At 43.3% G+C, this 15,000-nt stretch overlaps 1 protein-coding gene across 1 annotated transcript in view; it reads left to right on the forward strand.

Annotated features, from left to right (window-relative positions):
* Positions 1 to 15,000, forward strand: part of LOC121903749 (zinc finger MIZ domain-containing protein 1-like) — a 20,179-nt gene that overhangs the window by 1,980 nt on the left and 3,199 nt on the right. Inside the window, exons 2-12 of the mRNA XM_042421092.1 lie at positions 6,247 to 6,338; positions 6,821 to 6,935; positions 7,170 to 7,378; positions 7,731 to 7,887; positions 8,116 to 8,343; positions 8,585 to 8,744; positions 11,161 to 11,279; positions 11,765 to 11,857; positions 13,791 to 13,980; positions 14,245 to 14,386; positions 14,780 to 14,858. Of these exons, the coding sequence (XP_042277026.1) occupies positions 6,289 to 6,338; positions 6,821 to 6,935; positions 7,170 to 7,378; positions 7,731 to 7,887; positions 8,116 to 8,343; positions 8,585 to 8,744; positions 11,161 to 11,279; positions 11,765 to 11,857; positions 13,791 to 13,980; positions 14,245 to 14,386; positions 14,780 to 14,858 (1,542 nt within the window). The 5' untranslated portion in view covers positions 6,247 to 6,288. The remainder of the gene's footprint in view (positions 1 to 6,246; positions 6,339 to 6,820; positions 6,936 to 7,169; positions 7,379 to 7,730; positions 7,888 to 8,115; positions 8,344 to 8,584; positions 8,745 to 11,160; positions 11,280 to 11,764; positions 11,858 to 13,790; positions 13,981 to 14,244; positions 14,387 to 14,779; positions 14,859 to 15,000) is intronic.

Genomic DNA, 15,000 nt, shown 5'->3' on the forward strand with positions numbered 1-15,000 from the left:
ACTACATCAAGCTCATAATACTTATGTACTTTTACTGCAATACTTTAACTACATCAAGCTCATAATACTTATGTACTTTTACTGCAATACTTTAACTACATCAAGCTCATAATACTTATGTACTTTTACTGCAGTACTTTAACTACATCAAGCTCATAATACTTATGTACTTTTACTGCAATACTTTAACTACATCAAGCTCATAATACTTATGTACTTTTACTGCAATACTTTAACTACATCAAGCTCATAATACTTATGTACTTTTACTGCAATACTTTAACTACATCAAGCTCATAATACTTATGTACTTTTACTGCAATACTTTAACTACATCAAGCTCATAATACTTATGTACTTTTACTGCAATACTTAACTACATCAAGCTCATAATACTTATGTACTTTTACTGCAGTAAAGGATCTGAATACTCTGAATGAGAGATTCAGGGTCGATGCTGCGGGGTGAGGAGTTACAGGTAGTTACATTACCTGCAACCTTTTTAACCCGTGGTGCCTTCAGGTGAGCTGGTGTTTCCCACGTTCACCAGAAAGATGGTTTACAGGTGATTATGTTTATTAGAACAGAGCGGGGTTGTAAGGATCCACAGTTCGGTTCAGACCTTGTTTTTATTTGTTTCATTGAATCAGAACATGAAGAAGAATAAAGAGTTGAAGGTGGATGCTGAGTAGACGTGTGTTAGTGAACGCTGCCACCTGCTGGATAAGATGCTTCTCATCCATCACAGCAGATCAAACTACAGTCACACTCCACAACTTCACATCTGAAGCTTATTTATAGTTTTGGAACTTGTGAGCAGCAAATGAACTGAAAACACGCTTCTTATTACTATTTGAAGTAAACAAACATAAATAAATACATGAAAAACACAATTCTCTTAAGACCAGTCGATTAAGTAAACAAGACTAAACAAATACATGAAGAACTTAAAGAGTGTTTGGTTCTTTAAGAGCGTCGTCATGTCCACACTGACAGCTGAGACTCTCAGGTAGCGTTTAGCCGACGAGGCTGAAGGAGGAAACGGTCTGTAACGCTCCTCTTCCTCTGCTGGAGACCAGTAGCTGCTGCTGGCTCCACTAAACAGCTGCTAGTTAATGATTCTGTTAGATTACAGTTAAATATCTGATAAATATACAAATCCATTCATAAAACCATCAGAAACATTGTGATGAACATTTCTGACGGTTTCAGCTTTTATTGTGTGTTTAGTTAATAGTGAAACGCTTCAAAATGATTCAATTAAAGTGATTTTACAGCATTTTTAGCAGCTAATGTTATTAAGATGTTTACATGTCTACAGTTTAGACGAACAAACATCCAGAATATTCTGATGTGAAAGAGATTGAAGACGCTTCATGGACGCCTTCATCGTGTGTTTCAGTGGTTCGATCTTCATCGTGTGTTAGTGCAGAGACAGCAGCGGCGTGTTGGCGAGGACGTCCTGAACCAGGAAGTGACCACGTTCCTGCTGAACTCCTCGTCTGAACCTGAACATCTGATGTTTGGTGAAAATCTGGCTGCTTCGACCGATGTTTATGGTGTTGTACGTTGTCACGGAGACGGTGGCTGTCTGTAGTGTTTCTGACAGACGTTTCACAGACAGCAGGTGTCAGTGATGTTGTGATTGTGATGGTGAAGACGGTTTCCATCCGTCTGTAGTTAAAGTATCACGATTAGTTTTTACCAGGTTATAAAGTTCAAACAAACCCATCACCATGACAACCGCGACTGACCTGCTCGATCACTGCAAAAATCACAATCACCATCATACTGGTTACTATAGAGATAACGATGATTTAACACGATTACTCAACACACAGAGTCCGAGACTCATTTAGTGAAGCATAATCTGCACAGACAGCTGTTTCAATCACACTAATATTCAGCTGTATATGTGTTTTGAAATATGATTAACGATATCTACATTGATCGATCAGCTCCCGGTCTGTCAGTCAGCTGGTGAACGCAGGTCAGAGAGCGTTTCCATGGCGCTGGTTTCCAGTATGGATTCCCAGTCAGAGAGTCTGGATGAAAGCTCAGCGCAGCACTAGAAACCCGACGGATCTCCATTATCTTGTTTTCATAATCGTTGAAGCCAAAATCATAATTGAAACAAAGATTTGATTAATCGCCACGGTGACGCTGATCAGCTTCTTCACATGTCTGACGTGTCGTCTGATGAAGTTTTGTGAAGCACTTTAAGACATATTGTGTGTTTTTGTGTCTGTAATCCATCATATTTACTCCACTGGATAACCGACATGTGACCGACGGCATCACACAGGACAGGACGGCGTGTGGAGACGGCGGACGTTTATACGGCGGTTTCGCTCTTGGTTTCAGAAGCGTTCCACCCCGAGAACTGACTGATACTGGGAAAGAACCAGTAACAATAACGGCTGATAGTTTATTCATCTTTGGGGCGTTTCATGTCTTTATTGGACAGCAAGAGATGACAGGAAGTCATGACATCACTTCCTGTCTAGCCTCTGTAACTAAACACAATCTCTCATCAGTCGTTTCTGGAGTTTATATATTATATTCCAGATACTCAGACATTTAAACCTTTATTTGAACAAAGTTAAACAACAGTTATCATGTGAGTGATGCAGAAGAAAGTTTGTGTTTATTGAAGGCTGTGGAAGCAGAGTCATAGTCATCCTCACACCGTATACAACCATGATTCCCTTTAACCCCCCCGCAGGCAGCCTCACCATCATCATCATCATCATCATCTTCTGTTTAACGCTGGAGCCTGATGAAGTAAAGCAGAACACACAGAGCTCTGAGCGTCATGAATGACCCTGAACCAGCAGAGACTCAGCTCTACTTCAGCAGTTTATCACTGACACTCGTTAACCGTTAGTGAGAGCTAACGTTAGCTTGACTTTTAGCTTGTCCTTCTTCTCCTCACAGTGTGTTTCAGTGTGTTGAGTCTCTGTGTCGTTAGACCTTCATGTTCTGCACCGGGTCACATGTTTCTTCATTGACTTTCTTTCGTTGTTTTTTCTTCCTGATGGAAGGAAACTTGCATCCAACTACGTCATGAAAGCAAAGCTGAGCTGTTCTGCTGGTTTGTGTTTGTGTTTGTCAGGAGGAGGCAGGACGGTAACCAGGCCACTAAATTATGGGATTTAAGTCCAAATGGTTTTCTGCTTTTTCCTGCAAACAAAGTAGACACCTGGCTTTTTGTGATGGTGAGCTGCTTTTCACACTGATTTACTGACGTGAGTGTTGTTTCACAACTCGACTCTATATTGTTATTAATGTCAGTCAGGCCACTGAAAGCTGTGATATGTCACTTTCCCACATTAAGACGCCTTAAATCAACTCCACCTAATTATTTTGTTTAGTTGTGTATTTACATTATTCCAAATGTAAAATGCTTTCAGTGGTTTTCTGTTATTTATTTCCTGTTCTGATGTCGGATGTTAAATATGCTCAAAGTTCAGAAACTTGAGATGAACGTATGTAGAAACGCTGCCTGCAAGTCAAAACTCAGGGCTGCAACCTTCAACCTTCAACCTGCTCTGGAGCTTCGTTTGCAACATTTTCTCTACCTCACTGATGAGCTCACGTCGGCTCATCGCACATAAATGGCTGTCGTTTGGTTGCTAAGGTAGTTGCTACGGTAGTTGCTAAGGTGGTTACTAGATGGTTACTAGGTGGTTGCTAAGGTGTTTGCTAAGGTGGTTGCTGAGGTGGTTGCTAAGGTGGTTACTAGGTGGTTGCTAAGGTGTTTACTAAGGTGGTTGTTAAGGTGGTTGCTGAAGTGGTTGCTAAGGTGGTTACTAGGTGTTTGCTAAGGTGGTTGCTAAGGTGGTTGCTGAGGTGGTTGCTAAGGTGTTTCCATGTGTTGTTCAGCTCCAACATGTACGGAAGGATGTGAGAAGTTGACATTTGGAGTAAAGAAGGAGAAAAAGTAGTGAAATCCTGCTACTATAGTTTGTTTACGTAGCCTCCGGAGCCGGAGGAAGCTTCCTGAAGCTGACCAATCAGAACAGAGTGGGCTCATCAGGAGGCGGGGCCTTAAAGAGACAGGAGCTAAAACGGCCTGTTTCAGACAGAGGCTGAACTGAGGGGCTGAATAAAGGACCAGTAGAAGATAAATAACATTAAAGGATCTTAGACCAGCAGTCAGGTGTCCATAGTAACAGTGTAATCATTCCTCCTCTTCATACTGGATATTAAAACATCCTTCAAATGTGCTTTCAATGTAAATCAGGGTTTATTCTGCTGTTATAAACTCAGACGCAGCACCGAAAGAACAGAAAAGGACTACACTGAACACACACACACACACACACACACACACACACACACACACACACATACACGCTGTGTTTTTACACCACCAACAAGCTGAAACCAAGTTGTTTATCTTAGTTTGCCATGTGTCTTAAAACCAGGATGTGATAAGCTAACATGAGCTAACAGCATTGACCACGCTGATGTCATATCTGATGTTCTCAGTGGCAGATTTATCGCTCAGACTGATTATTAATGTCTCGGTTTGTTTACATGTTTCTGCAGTTTCATCACATCAAACAGGATTCTGTGAAACATGTTAATTAATCAGGTTATCATGAACATAACAGTCTGTCTGCACGTCAGCTGATCTGCAGCTGGGATGTCAATATGTAAAAGCCTTTCCATGGAGTGTGTGAGTGTGTGAGTGTGTGTGTGTGTGTGTGTGTGTGTGTGTGTGTGTGTGTGTGTATGGGTATATGTGTGTGTGTGTGTGTGTGTGTGTGTATGGGTATATATGTGTATGTGTGTGTGTGTGTGTGTGTGTGTGTGTGTTGCAGGAGACGATATAAAGCAGTTTTCAGAAGTCATTAGTCTTTTTTAAACATTTAGAAGAAGCTGTTAGTTGTTTGTTGATGTGTATGCAGACAGTAACAGGAGAATATCTGACAGATCAATACACTCGATCACCTCATCAATAAGACAAATACATCAGTTTATGTGACTGTTAGTCTGCTGAGAGTTTGATTGGTCCTGGATTCTTCTGTTCATGTGTTAATGAACCACAACGCCACAGTGATGTGTGTTAGCATGTGATACACAGTATGTGTGTGTGTGTGTGTGTGTGTGTGTGTGTGTGTGTGTGTATGGGTATATGTGTGTGTGTGTGTGTGTGTGTGTATGGGTATATGTGTGTGTGTGTGTATGTGTGAATGGGTATATATGTGTGTGTGTGTGTATGGGTATATGTGTGTGTGTGTGTGTATGTGTGTATGGGTATATGTGTGTGTGTGTGTATGTGTGAATGGGTATATATGTGTGTGTGTGTGATGTGATGAGTCTTTACTGTTGTGGTTCACTCTGTGTCTCATAGCGTTGTTTTCAGAGCCGCTGTACGCTACCAGCTAACAGACACGGTTAGCTGTACGCTACCAGCTAACAGACACGGTTAGCTGTACTCTACCTGCTAACAGACACAGTTAGCTGTACGCTACCAGCTAACAGACACGGTTAGCTGTACGCTACCAGCTAACAGACACGGTTAGCTGTACTCTACCAGCTAACAGACACAGTTAGCTGTACTCTACCAGCTAACAGACACGGTTAGCTGTACGCTACCAGCTAACAGACACGGTTAGCTGTACTCTACCAGCTAACAGACACAGTTAGCTGTACGCTACCAGCTAACAGACACGGTTAGCTGTACGCTACCAGCTAACAGACACGGTTAGCTGTACTCTACCAGCTAACAGACACGGTTAGCTGTACGCTACCAGCTAACAGACACGGTTAGCTGTACTCTACCTGCTAACAGACATAGTTAGCTGTACGCTACCAGCTAACAGACACGGTTAGCTGTACGCTACCAGCTAACAGACACGGTTAGCTGTACGCTACCTGCTAACAGACACGGTTAGCTGTACGCTACCTGCTAACAGACACGGTTAGCTGTACGCTACCTGCTAACAGACACGGTTAGCTGTACGCTACCAGCTAACAGACACAGTTAGCTGTAGACTAGCTGGTGAACATAGTGGAGCATTTAGCAGAGCCAGATATTTCCCTCAGGAGTTGGTAGAGAACAGAAACAGTGAATATTGGACTCACATTCACCACGACTCCACATGAATGATGATGTGATGAATGAGAGTTCAGTTCAGGTTGTCTACATGTGTTATTATGATCATTATGATCCAGGAACTTTCTATCAGCTGATTGGAGATAATTGATCACCTGTCTGTCTCTCTCGCACGGCAGGAGTCTGTCTGATTGGACCCCGGCCCACCAGCCCCTCCCACCATGAACCCTCTGAACCAGATGAAGGCCGGACTGGCCAACAACCCCCACAGGTACACACACATATACACACACCTATATATATATATATATATATATATATATATATATATATATATATATATATATATATATATATATATATATATACACACACACACACTCATATATACACATACACGTATACACACCCATATACACACACACACATATATATATACACACATGTACACACACACATACACACACAGTCAGCTGTAGCTAACCGCTAACATGTCAGTCACAACAGCTGCTGAAGCTGTTTATCTTGTCTTGTATGTTCTGTTTGTTTCCTGAGAGTTTGTTCACTATCATGCAGTTTGTTCACTATCGTGCAGTTTGTTCACTATCGTGCACCAGTAACATAACATTATTGAAGAGGCAGAAGGAAGCGTAGTTCAGTTTATTCAGATGGTATATTTGTAGCATCGTCTTCTGTCTCATACCTGTCGGCTGTGACGGTGACGCTGCTGTTTTCCTCCCTGTGTGTCTGCAGCGAGGGTTCGTACCCCTACGACCCCTCCAGCTGGCAGCAGCCCACCAATCAGCCCACAGGATCCCTCTCCGTGGTAACCACCGTCTGGGGAGTGACCAATCCCTCGGCCAGCCAGGTATGACATCACCAAGCAGGAAAGAAGAGAGGAAGTGAAATAATAGATTATTCATCTGGAAAGACGAAGATACACAGAAGAGAATCCCTGCAGTTAATTAGTGTTTATTTACTGTTTATTTACTGTTTATTGACCTGTTTAATAATCATTTATATAATAATAATAATAATGATTCTTTTATTAAACAATAGAAGAAGAAGCGTGTGGTGAAGTGACTGTTTCTCTGTCTGTCAGGGTCTGGGTGGAGGGGTGATGGGACCCGGGGCCAACCCAGGCGGGGGGCCCATAATGCAGGGCCCCGGGGGGCCGGGCATGGCCGGAGGGCCCGGCGGCTACATGGGCCAGCAGGGCTACGGCGAGCCCAGCAAAGGCTACCTGAACCAGGGCATGTACGGCCGGACGACTGGGGGCTACGCTGGAGGCCCGGGGGGCTACACGGGGAGGTAGAACCACAAGATTTATACTTTCATCCTGTTCAAATAAAAATAACTGACATGAAACCTTCTGGGACATTCAGGAAAGGACGACGATCAGTCAATTAATTGATTAGTTGTCGTTATTAGTTGTAATTTCTCAACGTGACGGATTCAGACGTTTCATAGATAAAATGATAAATTGATTAAATGAGAAAATAATCGTCAGTCACAGCTTCTGTAATCAAATATGTCCTCTTGAATAGATGAACTTAAAAGTACAGAAGTTACAGAAACTGTAAATTAAAATTAAAATAAAAAGAAATAAAAATACAGACGTCCAACTGAACCTCTAAACTACGACCTCCGTCTCTGTCTGCAGTTACCCGTCCAACCCCGGCGGCTCCAGAGGATCAGCTGACTTCACTCAGGCCGCCGCCGCTGCCGTCGCCGCTGCAGCTGCCACGGCGACTGCCACCGCCACGGCAACCGTCGCTGCCATCCAGGAGAAACAAAACCAGGAAATGAACTACGGACAGGTGAGGAGAAGACTTCCTGTGAGGTCACGCAGCAGGAACGTGTGAGGTGGCGTCATCATGTCAGCTGACCGATGAGTCACCTGACGATGTCAATATAAATATAAATGATGATTATTATAAAGAGTCAGCAGGTGTGTTTATATATATATATATATATAAATATATATGTGTGTGTGTGTGTGTGTGTGTGTGTGTGTGTGTGTGTGTGTGTGTGTGTGTGTTTCCCAGATGGGAGGTCCAGCCTACAATAACCAGTTCATGGCCCACTCCGGCCCCCGAGGGCCCCCTGGCATGGGGCCTGGGCCTGGACCTGCCAGGGGTCCCCCCTCAATGGGCCCCATGTATGGACCTGGAGGGGGTCCACAGAGGGTCCCTCAGCACCCAAACTACGGTCCTGGACCACAGCAGGGCCACCTGAGGCCCCCACAGGGCCTCAAACGGCCCTACAACTCTGAGGTCAGTCAGGAGGTTTGATTAGAGTCTGTAGACTGAATCAAACTGGTCCTTTAAAAAAGACTTCAAACACTTCAGTCATGATCTGATTCTTGAAATAAGCAATGCGATCTTATTTTCTCAGAACAGAAATGTGTGATATCGTGTGATAACAGTCCACCATTAATATCAGCTGTCTAGAACAACAACACGCTGCTCTTCACTAGATGGAAACTAAACCTTCGTGTCTACGTCTCCTCCTCAGTCGTTCCCAGGAATGTCTCAGCAGTACGGCGTCCCGGTTGGTTCCAGTGTCAACGTCATGTCCGGTCCTGGTGGTGCCGGCGGTTCCATCCCAGGTTCAGGTGGCGGTGGTCACCCCGGACCCGGCCCGTACTCCGGCCCCAACATGCAGTATCACCCGGGTAAGGCGGGGGGGGGTAGTATAGTAGTAGTATAGTAGTAGTATAGTAGTACAGTAGTATAGCAGTAGTACAGTAGTATAGCAGTAGTACAGTAGTATAGCAGTAGTAGTATAGTAGTGTAGTAGTACAGTAGTAATATAGTAGTACAGTAGTATAGCAGTAGTATAGTAGTAGTATAGTAGTACAGTAGTATAGCAGTAGTAGTATAGTAGTGTAGTAGTACAGTAGTAATATAGTAGTACAGTAGTATAGCAGTAGTATAGTAGTAGTATAGTAGTACAGTAGTATAGCAGTAGTAGTATAGTAGTGTAGTAGTACAGTAGTAATATAGTAGTACAGTAGTATAGCAGTAGTAGTATAGTAGTGTAGTAGTACAGTAGTAATATAGTAGTACAGTAGTATAGCAGTAGTAGTATAGTAGTGTAGTAGTACAGTAGTAATATAGTAGTACAGTAGTATAGCAGTAGTATAGTAGTAGTATAGTAGTACAGTAGTATAGCAGTAGTATAGTAGTGTACTAGTATAATAGTACAGTAGTGTAGTACAGCCGTGTGTGTGAACGGGTGAATGTGTGTGAACGGGTGTGCGTGTGTGAACGGGTGAATGCGTGTGTGAACGGGTGAATGTGTGTGTGAACGGGTGAATGTGTGTGTGAACGGGTGAATGTGTGTGTGAATGGGTGAATGTGTGTGTGAATGGGTGAATGTGTGTGTGAACGGGTGAATGCGTGTGTGAACAGGTGAATGTGTGTGTGTGTGTGTGAACGGGTGAATGCGTGTGTGAACGGGTGAATGTGTGTGTGAACGGGTGAATGTGTGTGTGAACGGGTGAATGCGTGTGTGAACGGGTGAATGTGTGTGTGAACGGGTGAATGTTGGCTTGTAGTGTATAAAACACTTTGAGCAGTTGGAGGACTAGAAAGGTGAACTCTGTCTTCTGATCCTTCAGGCAGTCTGGACCAGACCTTAGACCAGTGGTGGGCAAATAGTGGCCCGTGGGCCAAATCTGGCCCTGCAGCAAATATATTTGGCCCCCTGATGAAGCCGAAGTTTTTACTTTTATAGTTTATATCTCAACTTGCTGTTTGAACTCTTTATGCTGCTGAAATGACGTCTAATAAACTACCAGAAATGAATTTTAATGTGAGCTGCAGCCTGTTGGACCAGAACACAGTAAACTACTTTCAATCCACCATAGAAGAAGCTGACTGCTGTTTATCACATGTTGATAAACAAGATGATATGAATGATATGATAAGATTGATTTATGGATTACAGACACACAATCCAAAGCAGAACATGTTAAACTGAAAACACGTATTTCCAACATGGACCCCAAGATGCTAAAAGACAAAGAAACACAAGAGATTCAACATAAAAAAGTGAACAATTCAATCCTGAAATCCAAAAATACATCACAACAATTAAAGACAAACAAAAACTCCCACATCAAAATAAAAGCCCAGTTTGACAGCTGAAGTATGGAAGTCACTGCAGGTTTCATTATGAATCTGTGATGTCATCATACTGCTGCCCAACAAACAGAACAGATGTTCCTGTACGTGTGAGGATTAAAATAAGCTGCCTTCAGGTACAATCGTGTTATAAATGTTATAAATATATTCTGAAATGAGTTCAAAGAAACTGAGAAATTGAAATTGTGTTTCCACAGAAAATTCCTGAAATAGACCGGCCCGTGGTTGAGACTAATTGCTGACTGCTGCCTCAGTGTCTGAGGACATGAAATGCAGGACAGAAATTAATTTGTATGCTTGTTACGTCTGCAATGTAATTAAGACTCTTGATCCAGATTAATTGTATTTGTGGGCATTCAGCTCCAGCAGCACCGATGCATCAACTTCACTTTTAGATCTCTGCAACCATCGGCACAAATCTTCTCTCGGTCCTCGTCATCAAAAGAAACCAATAAATCTCCTTCATACACTCACAGAGAGAAGCAACAGGTCTCTTTATTGTCCAGTTTGTGAAATATGTTTTACAAAATGTTAAAAACAGACACAGAAACTGAATCCTACATCAGCAAAACAGAATAAAGAAGACATCAGTCAGGAAAAAGTAAAACAGTAATTATGATAAAAACAATGAGACTTTACAGCAAGTCAGAAGAAATGAAAACACATAAAAACAATAAATAAAAATAATTAAAAGACAAACTTTTAAACCAAATACACACATGATGGCTTATTGAAAGAAAAGTTAATGCAGACGAGATGATGGAGATCAGTTTAGATCCAGGACATTAGCTTACGTTAGCTTAGCTTAGCTTAGCTTAGTTTAGCTTAGCTTAGCTTAGCACAAAGACTGGCAGCAGATGGAAACTGCTAGCCTAGCTCTCCGTCTCTTCCACAGGTTATTTTCTGTGATGCTCACAGGTTTGTTTGTCGTGTTACCTGCAGGTCCTGGAGGTCCTGGTCCTGCCCCCCAACGCTCCGGCTCCTCCCCCTCTTACCAGAGCCATAAGATGCCCCTCCCACAGTACCCCCCTTCGGGACCCCCCAACTCACAGTACTACAAGGTGAGGACTGTTAATCACAGCTGTTTCTTTCTGTGACATCTCCTCAACTGAACAGACTTACTGTCCAGAAAGGCCTCTTAGATCTGCTGCGTTCGGCCTGCTCGCTCTTCAGAGTCCAGGTTAAGGTCAAAGGTCATTGAGCTTTAGCTGCACTGGTGGCTCAGTTTTGTATTTGATCAGCTGACACATTTGTACAGACCTACCTGTTCACCTGACGACTAGTCTTGTAGTTGTACTTCCTGCCGTAAACCCGACGTCTCCCTTCATGGAAAGGTGTCAAATCTTTACATGAAAACAGATTTAATTATTTACACAATTTCAAAATAACATACTGACAACATATTAACAACCCTTAAAGAACAGAGGAAACATGAGAGTGAAACCGCATCCTTCATCCTGCTGCTGATACACAGCGGTGTGTGTTAGTGTGTTTGTATGTGTACAGAGATACTGTGTCTGATGTTTGTGTGTTGGTGTCGGTGCAGCAGGACCAGTTTAACGGTCAGGGTGGAGGTCTGAACGCTCTGACAGCAGGAGGCGCCGCTGGTGTCTACAACTCCTTCAACCAGCCTTCTGGGGTAAGTTGAACTCTGAGTGGATGTGTGAGGCAGGAGGGCAGCAGTTCCTCAGTGACGTCCGCTGGCCACAGAAAAATGAACACAAAGTGTGATGACATTTAAACGAGCCAGAAGTCATTTTTAAATAAACCTGTCTGTGTGTAACTTGGTTTATTTACACATGAAGACAGTTTTAGCTTCAGCAGCTAACAGCAGCTAACAGCAGCTGTGACTGTCTGAGGGATGAAGAGCTGCAGAGGTTCAGTAACAGTGGAGATCTGCTTACAATAGATTCAACATTTTAAAACAAGATTCCAGCAGCTGATAACTGTCACTGTCACTGTCACTCTGACTGACAGTCAGAGAGTTGAAGAGCTACAGGACAGAATGTTAAGAGGCTGTTAGCCGCTGTTAGCCGCTGTTAACTGCTGTTAGCTGCTGTTAGCTGCTGTTAGCCGCTGTTAGCTGCTGTTAGCTGCTGTTATCCACTGGTAGCCGCTGTTAACTGCTGTTAGCTGTTGTTAGCCGCTGTTAGCCGCTGTTAGCTGCTGTTAGCCGCTGTTAGCTGCTGTTAGCTGCTGTTAACCGCTGTTAGCTGCTGTTAGCCGCTGTTAGCTGCTGTTAGCTGCTGTTAACCGCTGGTAGCCGCTGTTAACTGCTGTTAGCTGTTGTTAGCTGCTGTTAACCGCTGGTAGCCGCTGTTAACTGCTGTTAGCTGTTGTTAGCTGCTGTTAGCCGCTGTTAGCTGCTGTTAACCGCTGGTAGCCGCTGTTAACTGCTGTTAGCTGTTGTTAGCTGCTGTTAACCGCTGGTAGCCGCTGTTAGCTGCTGTTAGCTGTTGTTAGCTGCTGTTAGCTGTTGTTAGCTGCTGTTAGCTGTTGTTAGCAGCTGAAGCTAAAACTGTCTCTCTTGATCAGCATGTATATGAAAACGAGTGCGGGGCCGGGGGAGGTGGACGTCATCCGACCATTTATGTTAATTTCATGACATAGAGAACTCTCCGTCAGCGTTGTTCCCGCCTTCTCAGGGCTCATTTTTAACAGCAGATGACAGGTTGAACCACCTTCAACCCATGAAATGCAGATTTTTTATTAATTTAGTCACTATTAATACCAGCATTGATATGTACAGTCATCTAATGTAGTTTACAGCTCATAAAGCAGGTTTTAGTGTGCAGTACCTCGTCAGGCTTCGTTGTCGGCCTCCCAACTTGTTAAAAAAGAAAAAAGTAGAGAGAGAGCGGTGGAGCGAGCTAGAGAGTGAATGAGGAGAGCGAGCAGCAGTAGTGACAACAAAGCCGGTGAACGAGAGAAATAAAATGTTATTTTCTGATTGTTTCATGTCGTTTTGTTCTAAATCAGAAATAAAAACATCAAACACACAACAGATGATTCACAACAATATTTCATCTTTTCATTCATTCATTACGTCCAACAGGAAATATAAAGAACAACAGATCTGTGCTGGTGTTTCCTCGTGCGTATGTGTGTGTGTGTGTGTGCGTATGTATGTGTGTGTGTGTGTGTGTGTGTGTGTGTGTGTGTGTGTGTGCGTATGTATGTGTGTGTGTGTGTGTGTGTGTGTGTGTGTGTGTGTGTGTGCGTATGTATGTGTGTGTGTGTGTGTGTGTGTATGTGTGTGTGTGTGTGTGTGTGTGTGTATGTATGTGTGTGTGCGTATGTATGTGTGTGTGCGTGTGTGTGTGTGTATGTGTATGTGTGTGTGTGTGTGTGTGTGTGTATGTGTGTGTGTGTGTGTGTGTGTGTATGTGTGTGTGTGTGTGTCTGTGCGTGTACATTATACTGTATGTTTATAGGACTTTTACTTGTTCTACATGTCACTATTTTTGCACTATTGCTTCTTCCACCACAGTTGTGTGTTTTCTTATAATGAATTTAATAATTTTGTTAAATATATGATTATTAGTGTATTTAATGTTTAACGTCTCTCTCAGCCTGGTCGAGGGTTGCCAGGTTACCCCAGCTCGCCGGTTCCTGGAAACCCGACCCCGCCCATCACCCCTGGCAGCTCCATGGCCCCGCCCTACATGTCGCCGGGCAACAGTGACGTCAAGCCGACGCCCTCTTCCTTCCTGCCTGATATCAAACCCAACATGGCCGGCCTCCCCCCTCCCCCCCCTACAGGTACACACGCACATATACACACACACACACACACACACACACACACACACACACATACAGATACAGATTACTACAAAAAATAATAATAATTTGATAATCAATATAATCAGATTATCATCAATGAGATTTTCTTTTTACCCAGAATTCCAGTGTTGTTTGTAAACCAATCATCTGCCTTGAAGGCTCATTAGAGTGCGTTCAGGTTGGTGGTGATGTCACAAGAAGTGTGCCTGTGCCTGACTGTATTAACTTCCTGTTTGTCAGGTAACCCCAGCGACGACCTGCGGCTGACCTTCCCGGTTCGTGACGGCGTGGTCCTAGAGCCCTTCAGATTAGAGCACAACCTGGCTGTCAGTAACCACGTCTTCCAGCTCCGAGACTCCGTCTACAAAACGCTCATCCTGAGGTAAACTCGCGTTTCCTGTGGTTGTTTCACAATAAAGGTCTTCACATTAGAACACATTTATTCTGAAACACGTGCAGGTGTTTAACTGCAGCAAATGAAAAGTGCAGGAAATACAAACATACAAGAACCTTTACTGTCACCCTCCTCAGTGCAGTGATACATATGATGACAAAATATAAGGTTTAAAAAGTATAAATAACATAAATAAAGAATCTAGTATGCAGGGTAAATAATGTCATAATGAATAAAGCAGCTGTGCTCCTGATGATGGTAAATAATTAATATCATACACACGGGATTGTTATGTAATTAAATTACTCTGTCGTGTGTGTGTGTGTGTGTGTGTGTGTGTGTGTGTGTGTGTGTGTGTGTGTGTGTGTGTGTGTGTGTCAGACCGGACCTGGAGCTCCAGTTTAAGTGTTACCACCACGAGGATCGACAGATGAACACCAACTGGCCCGCCTCCGTCCAGGTCTGAGCTTCTACTGACCAGTGTTGTGTTTGTTTGTTTGTTTGTATTAAAGCTGATATATCTGATTAAAAACCCGTCAGTGAGTCTCACCGCTGCACTGGGTCACATGATCCTTCATCATGTTAGTTGGTTTAGAAACGGC

The sequence above is a fragment of the Thunnus maccoyii genome, chromosome 9 (genome assembly GCF_910596095.1).
Source record: "Thunnus maccoyii chromosome 9, fThuMac1.1, whole genome shotgun sequence".
NCBI classification, from domain to species: Eukaryota; Metazoa; Chordata; class Actinopteri; order Scombriformes; family Scombridae; genus Thunnus; species Thunnus maccoyii.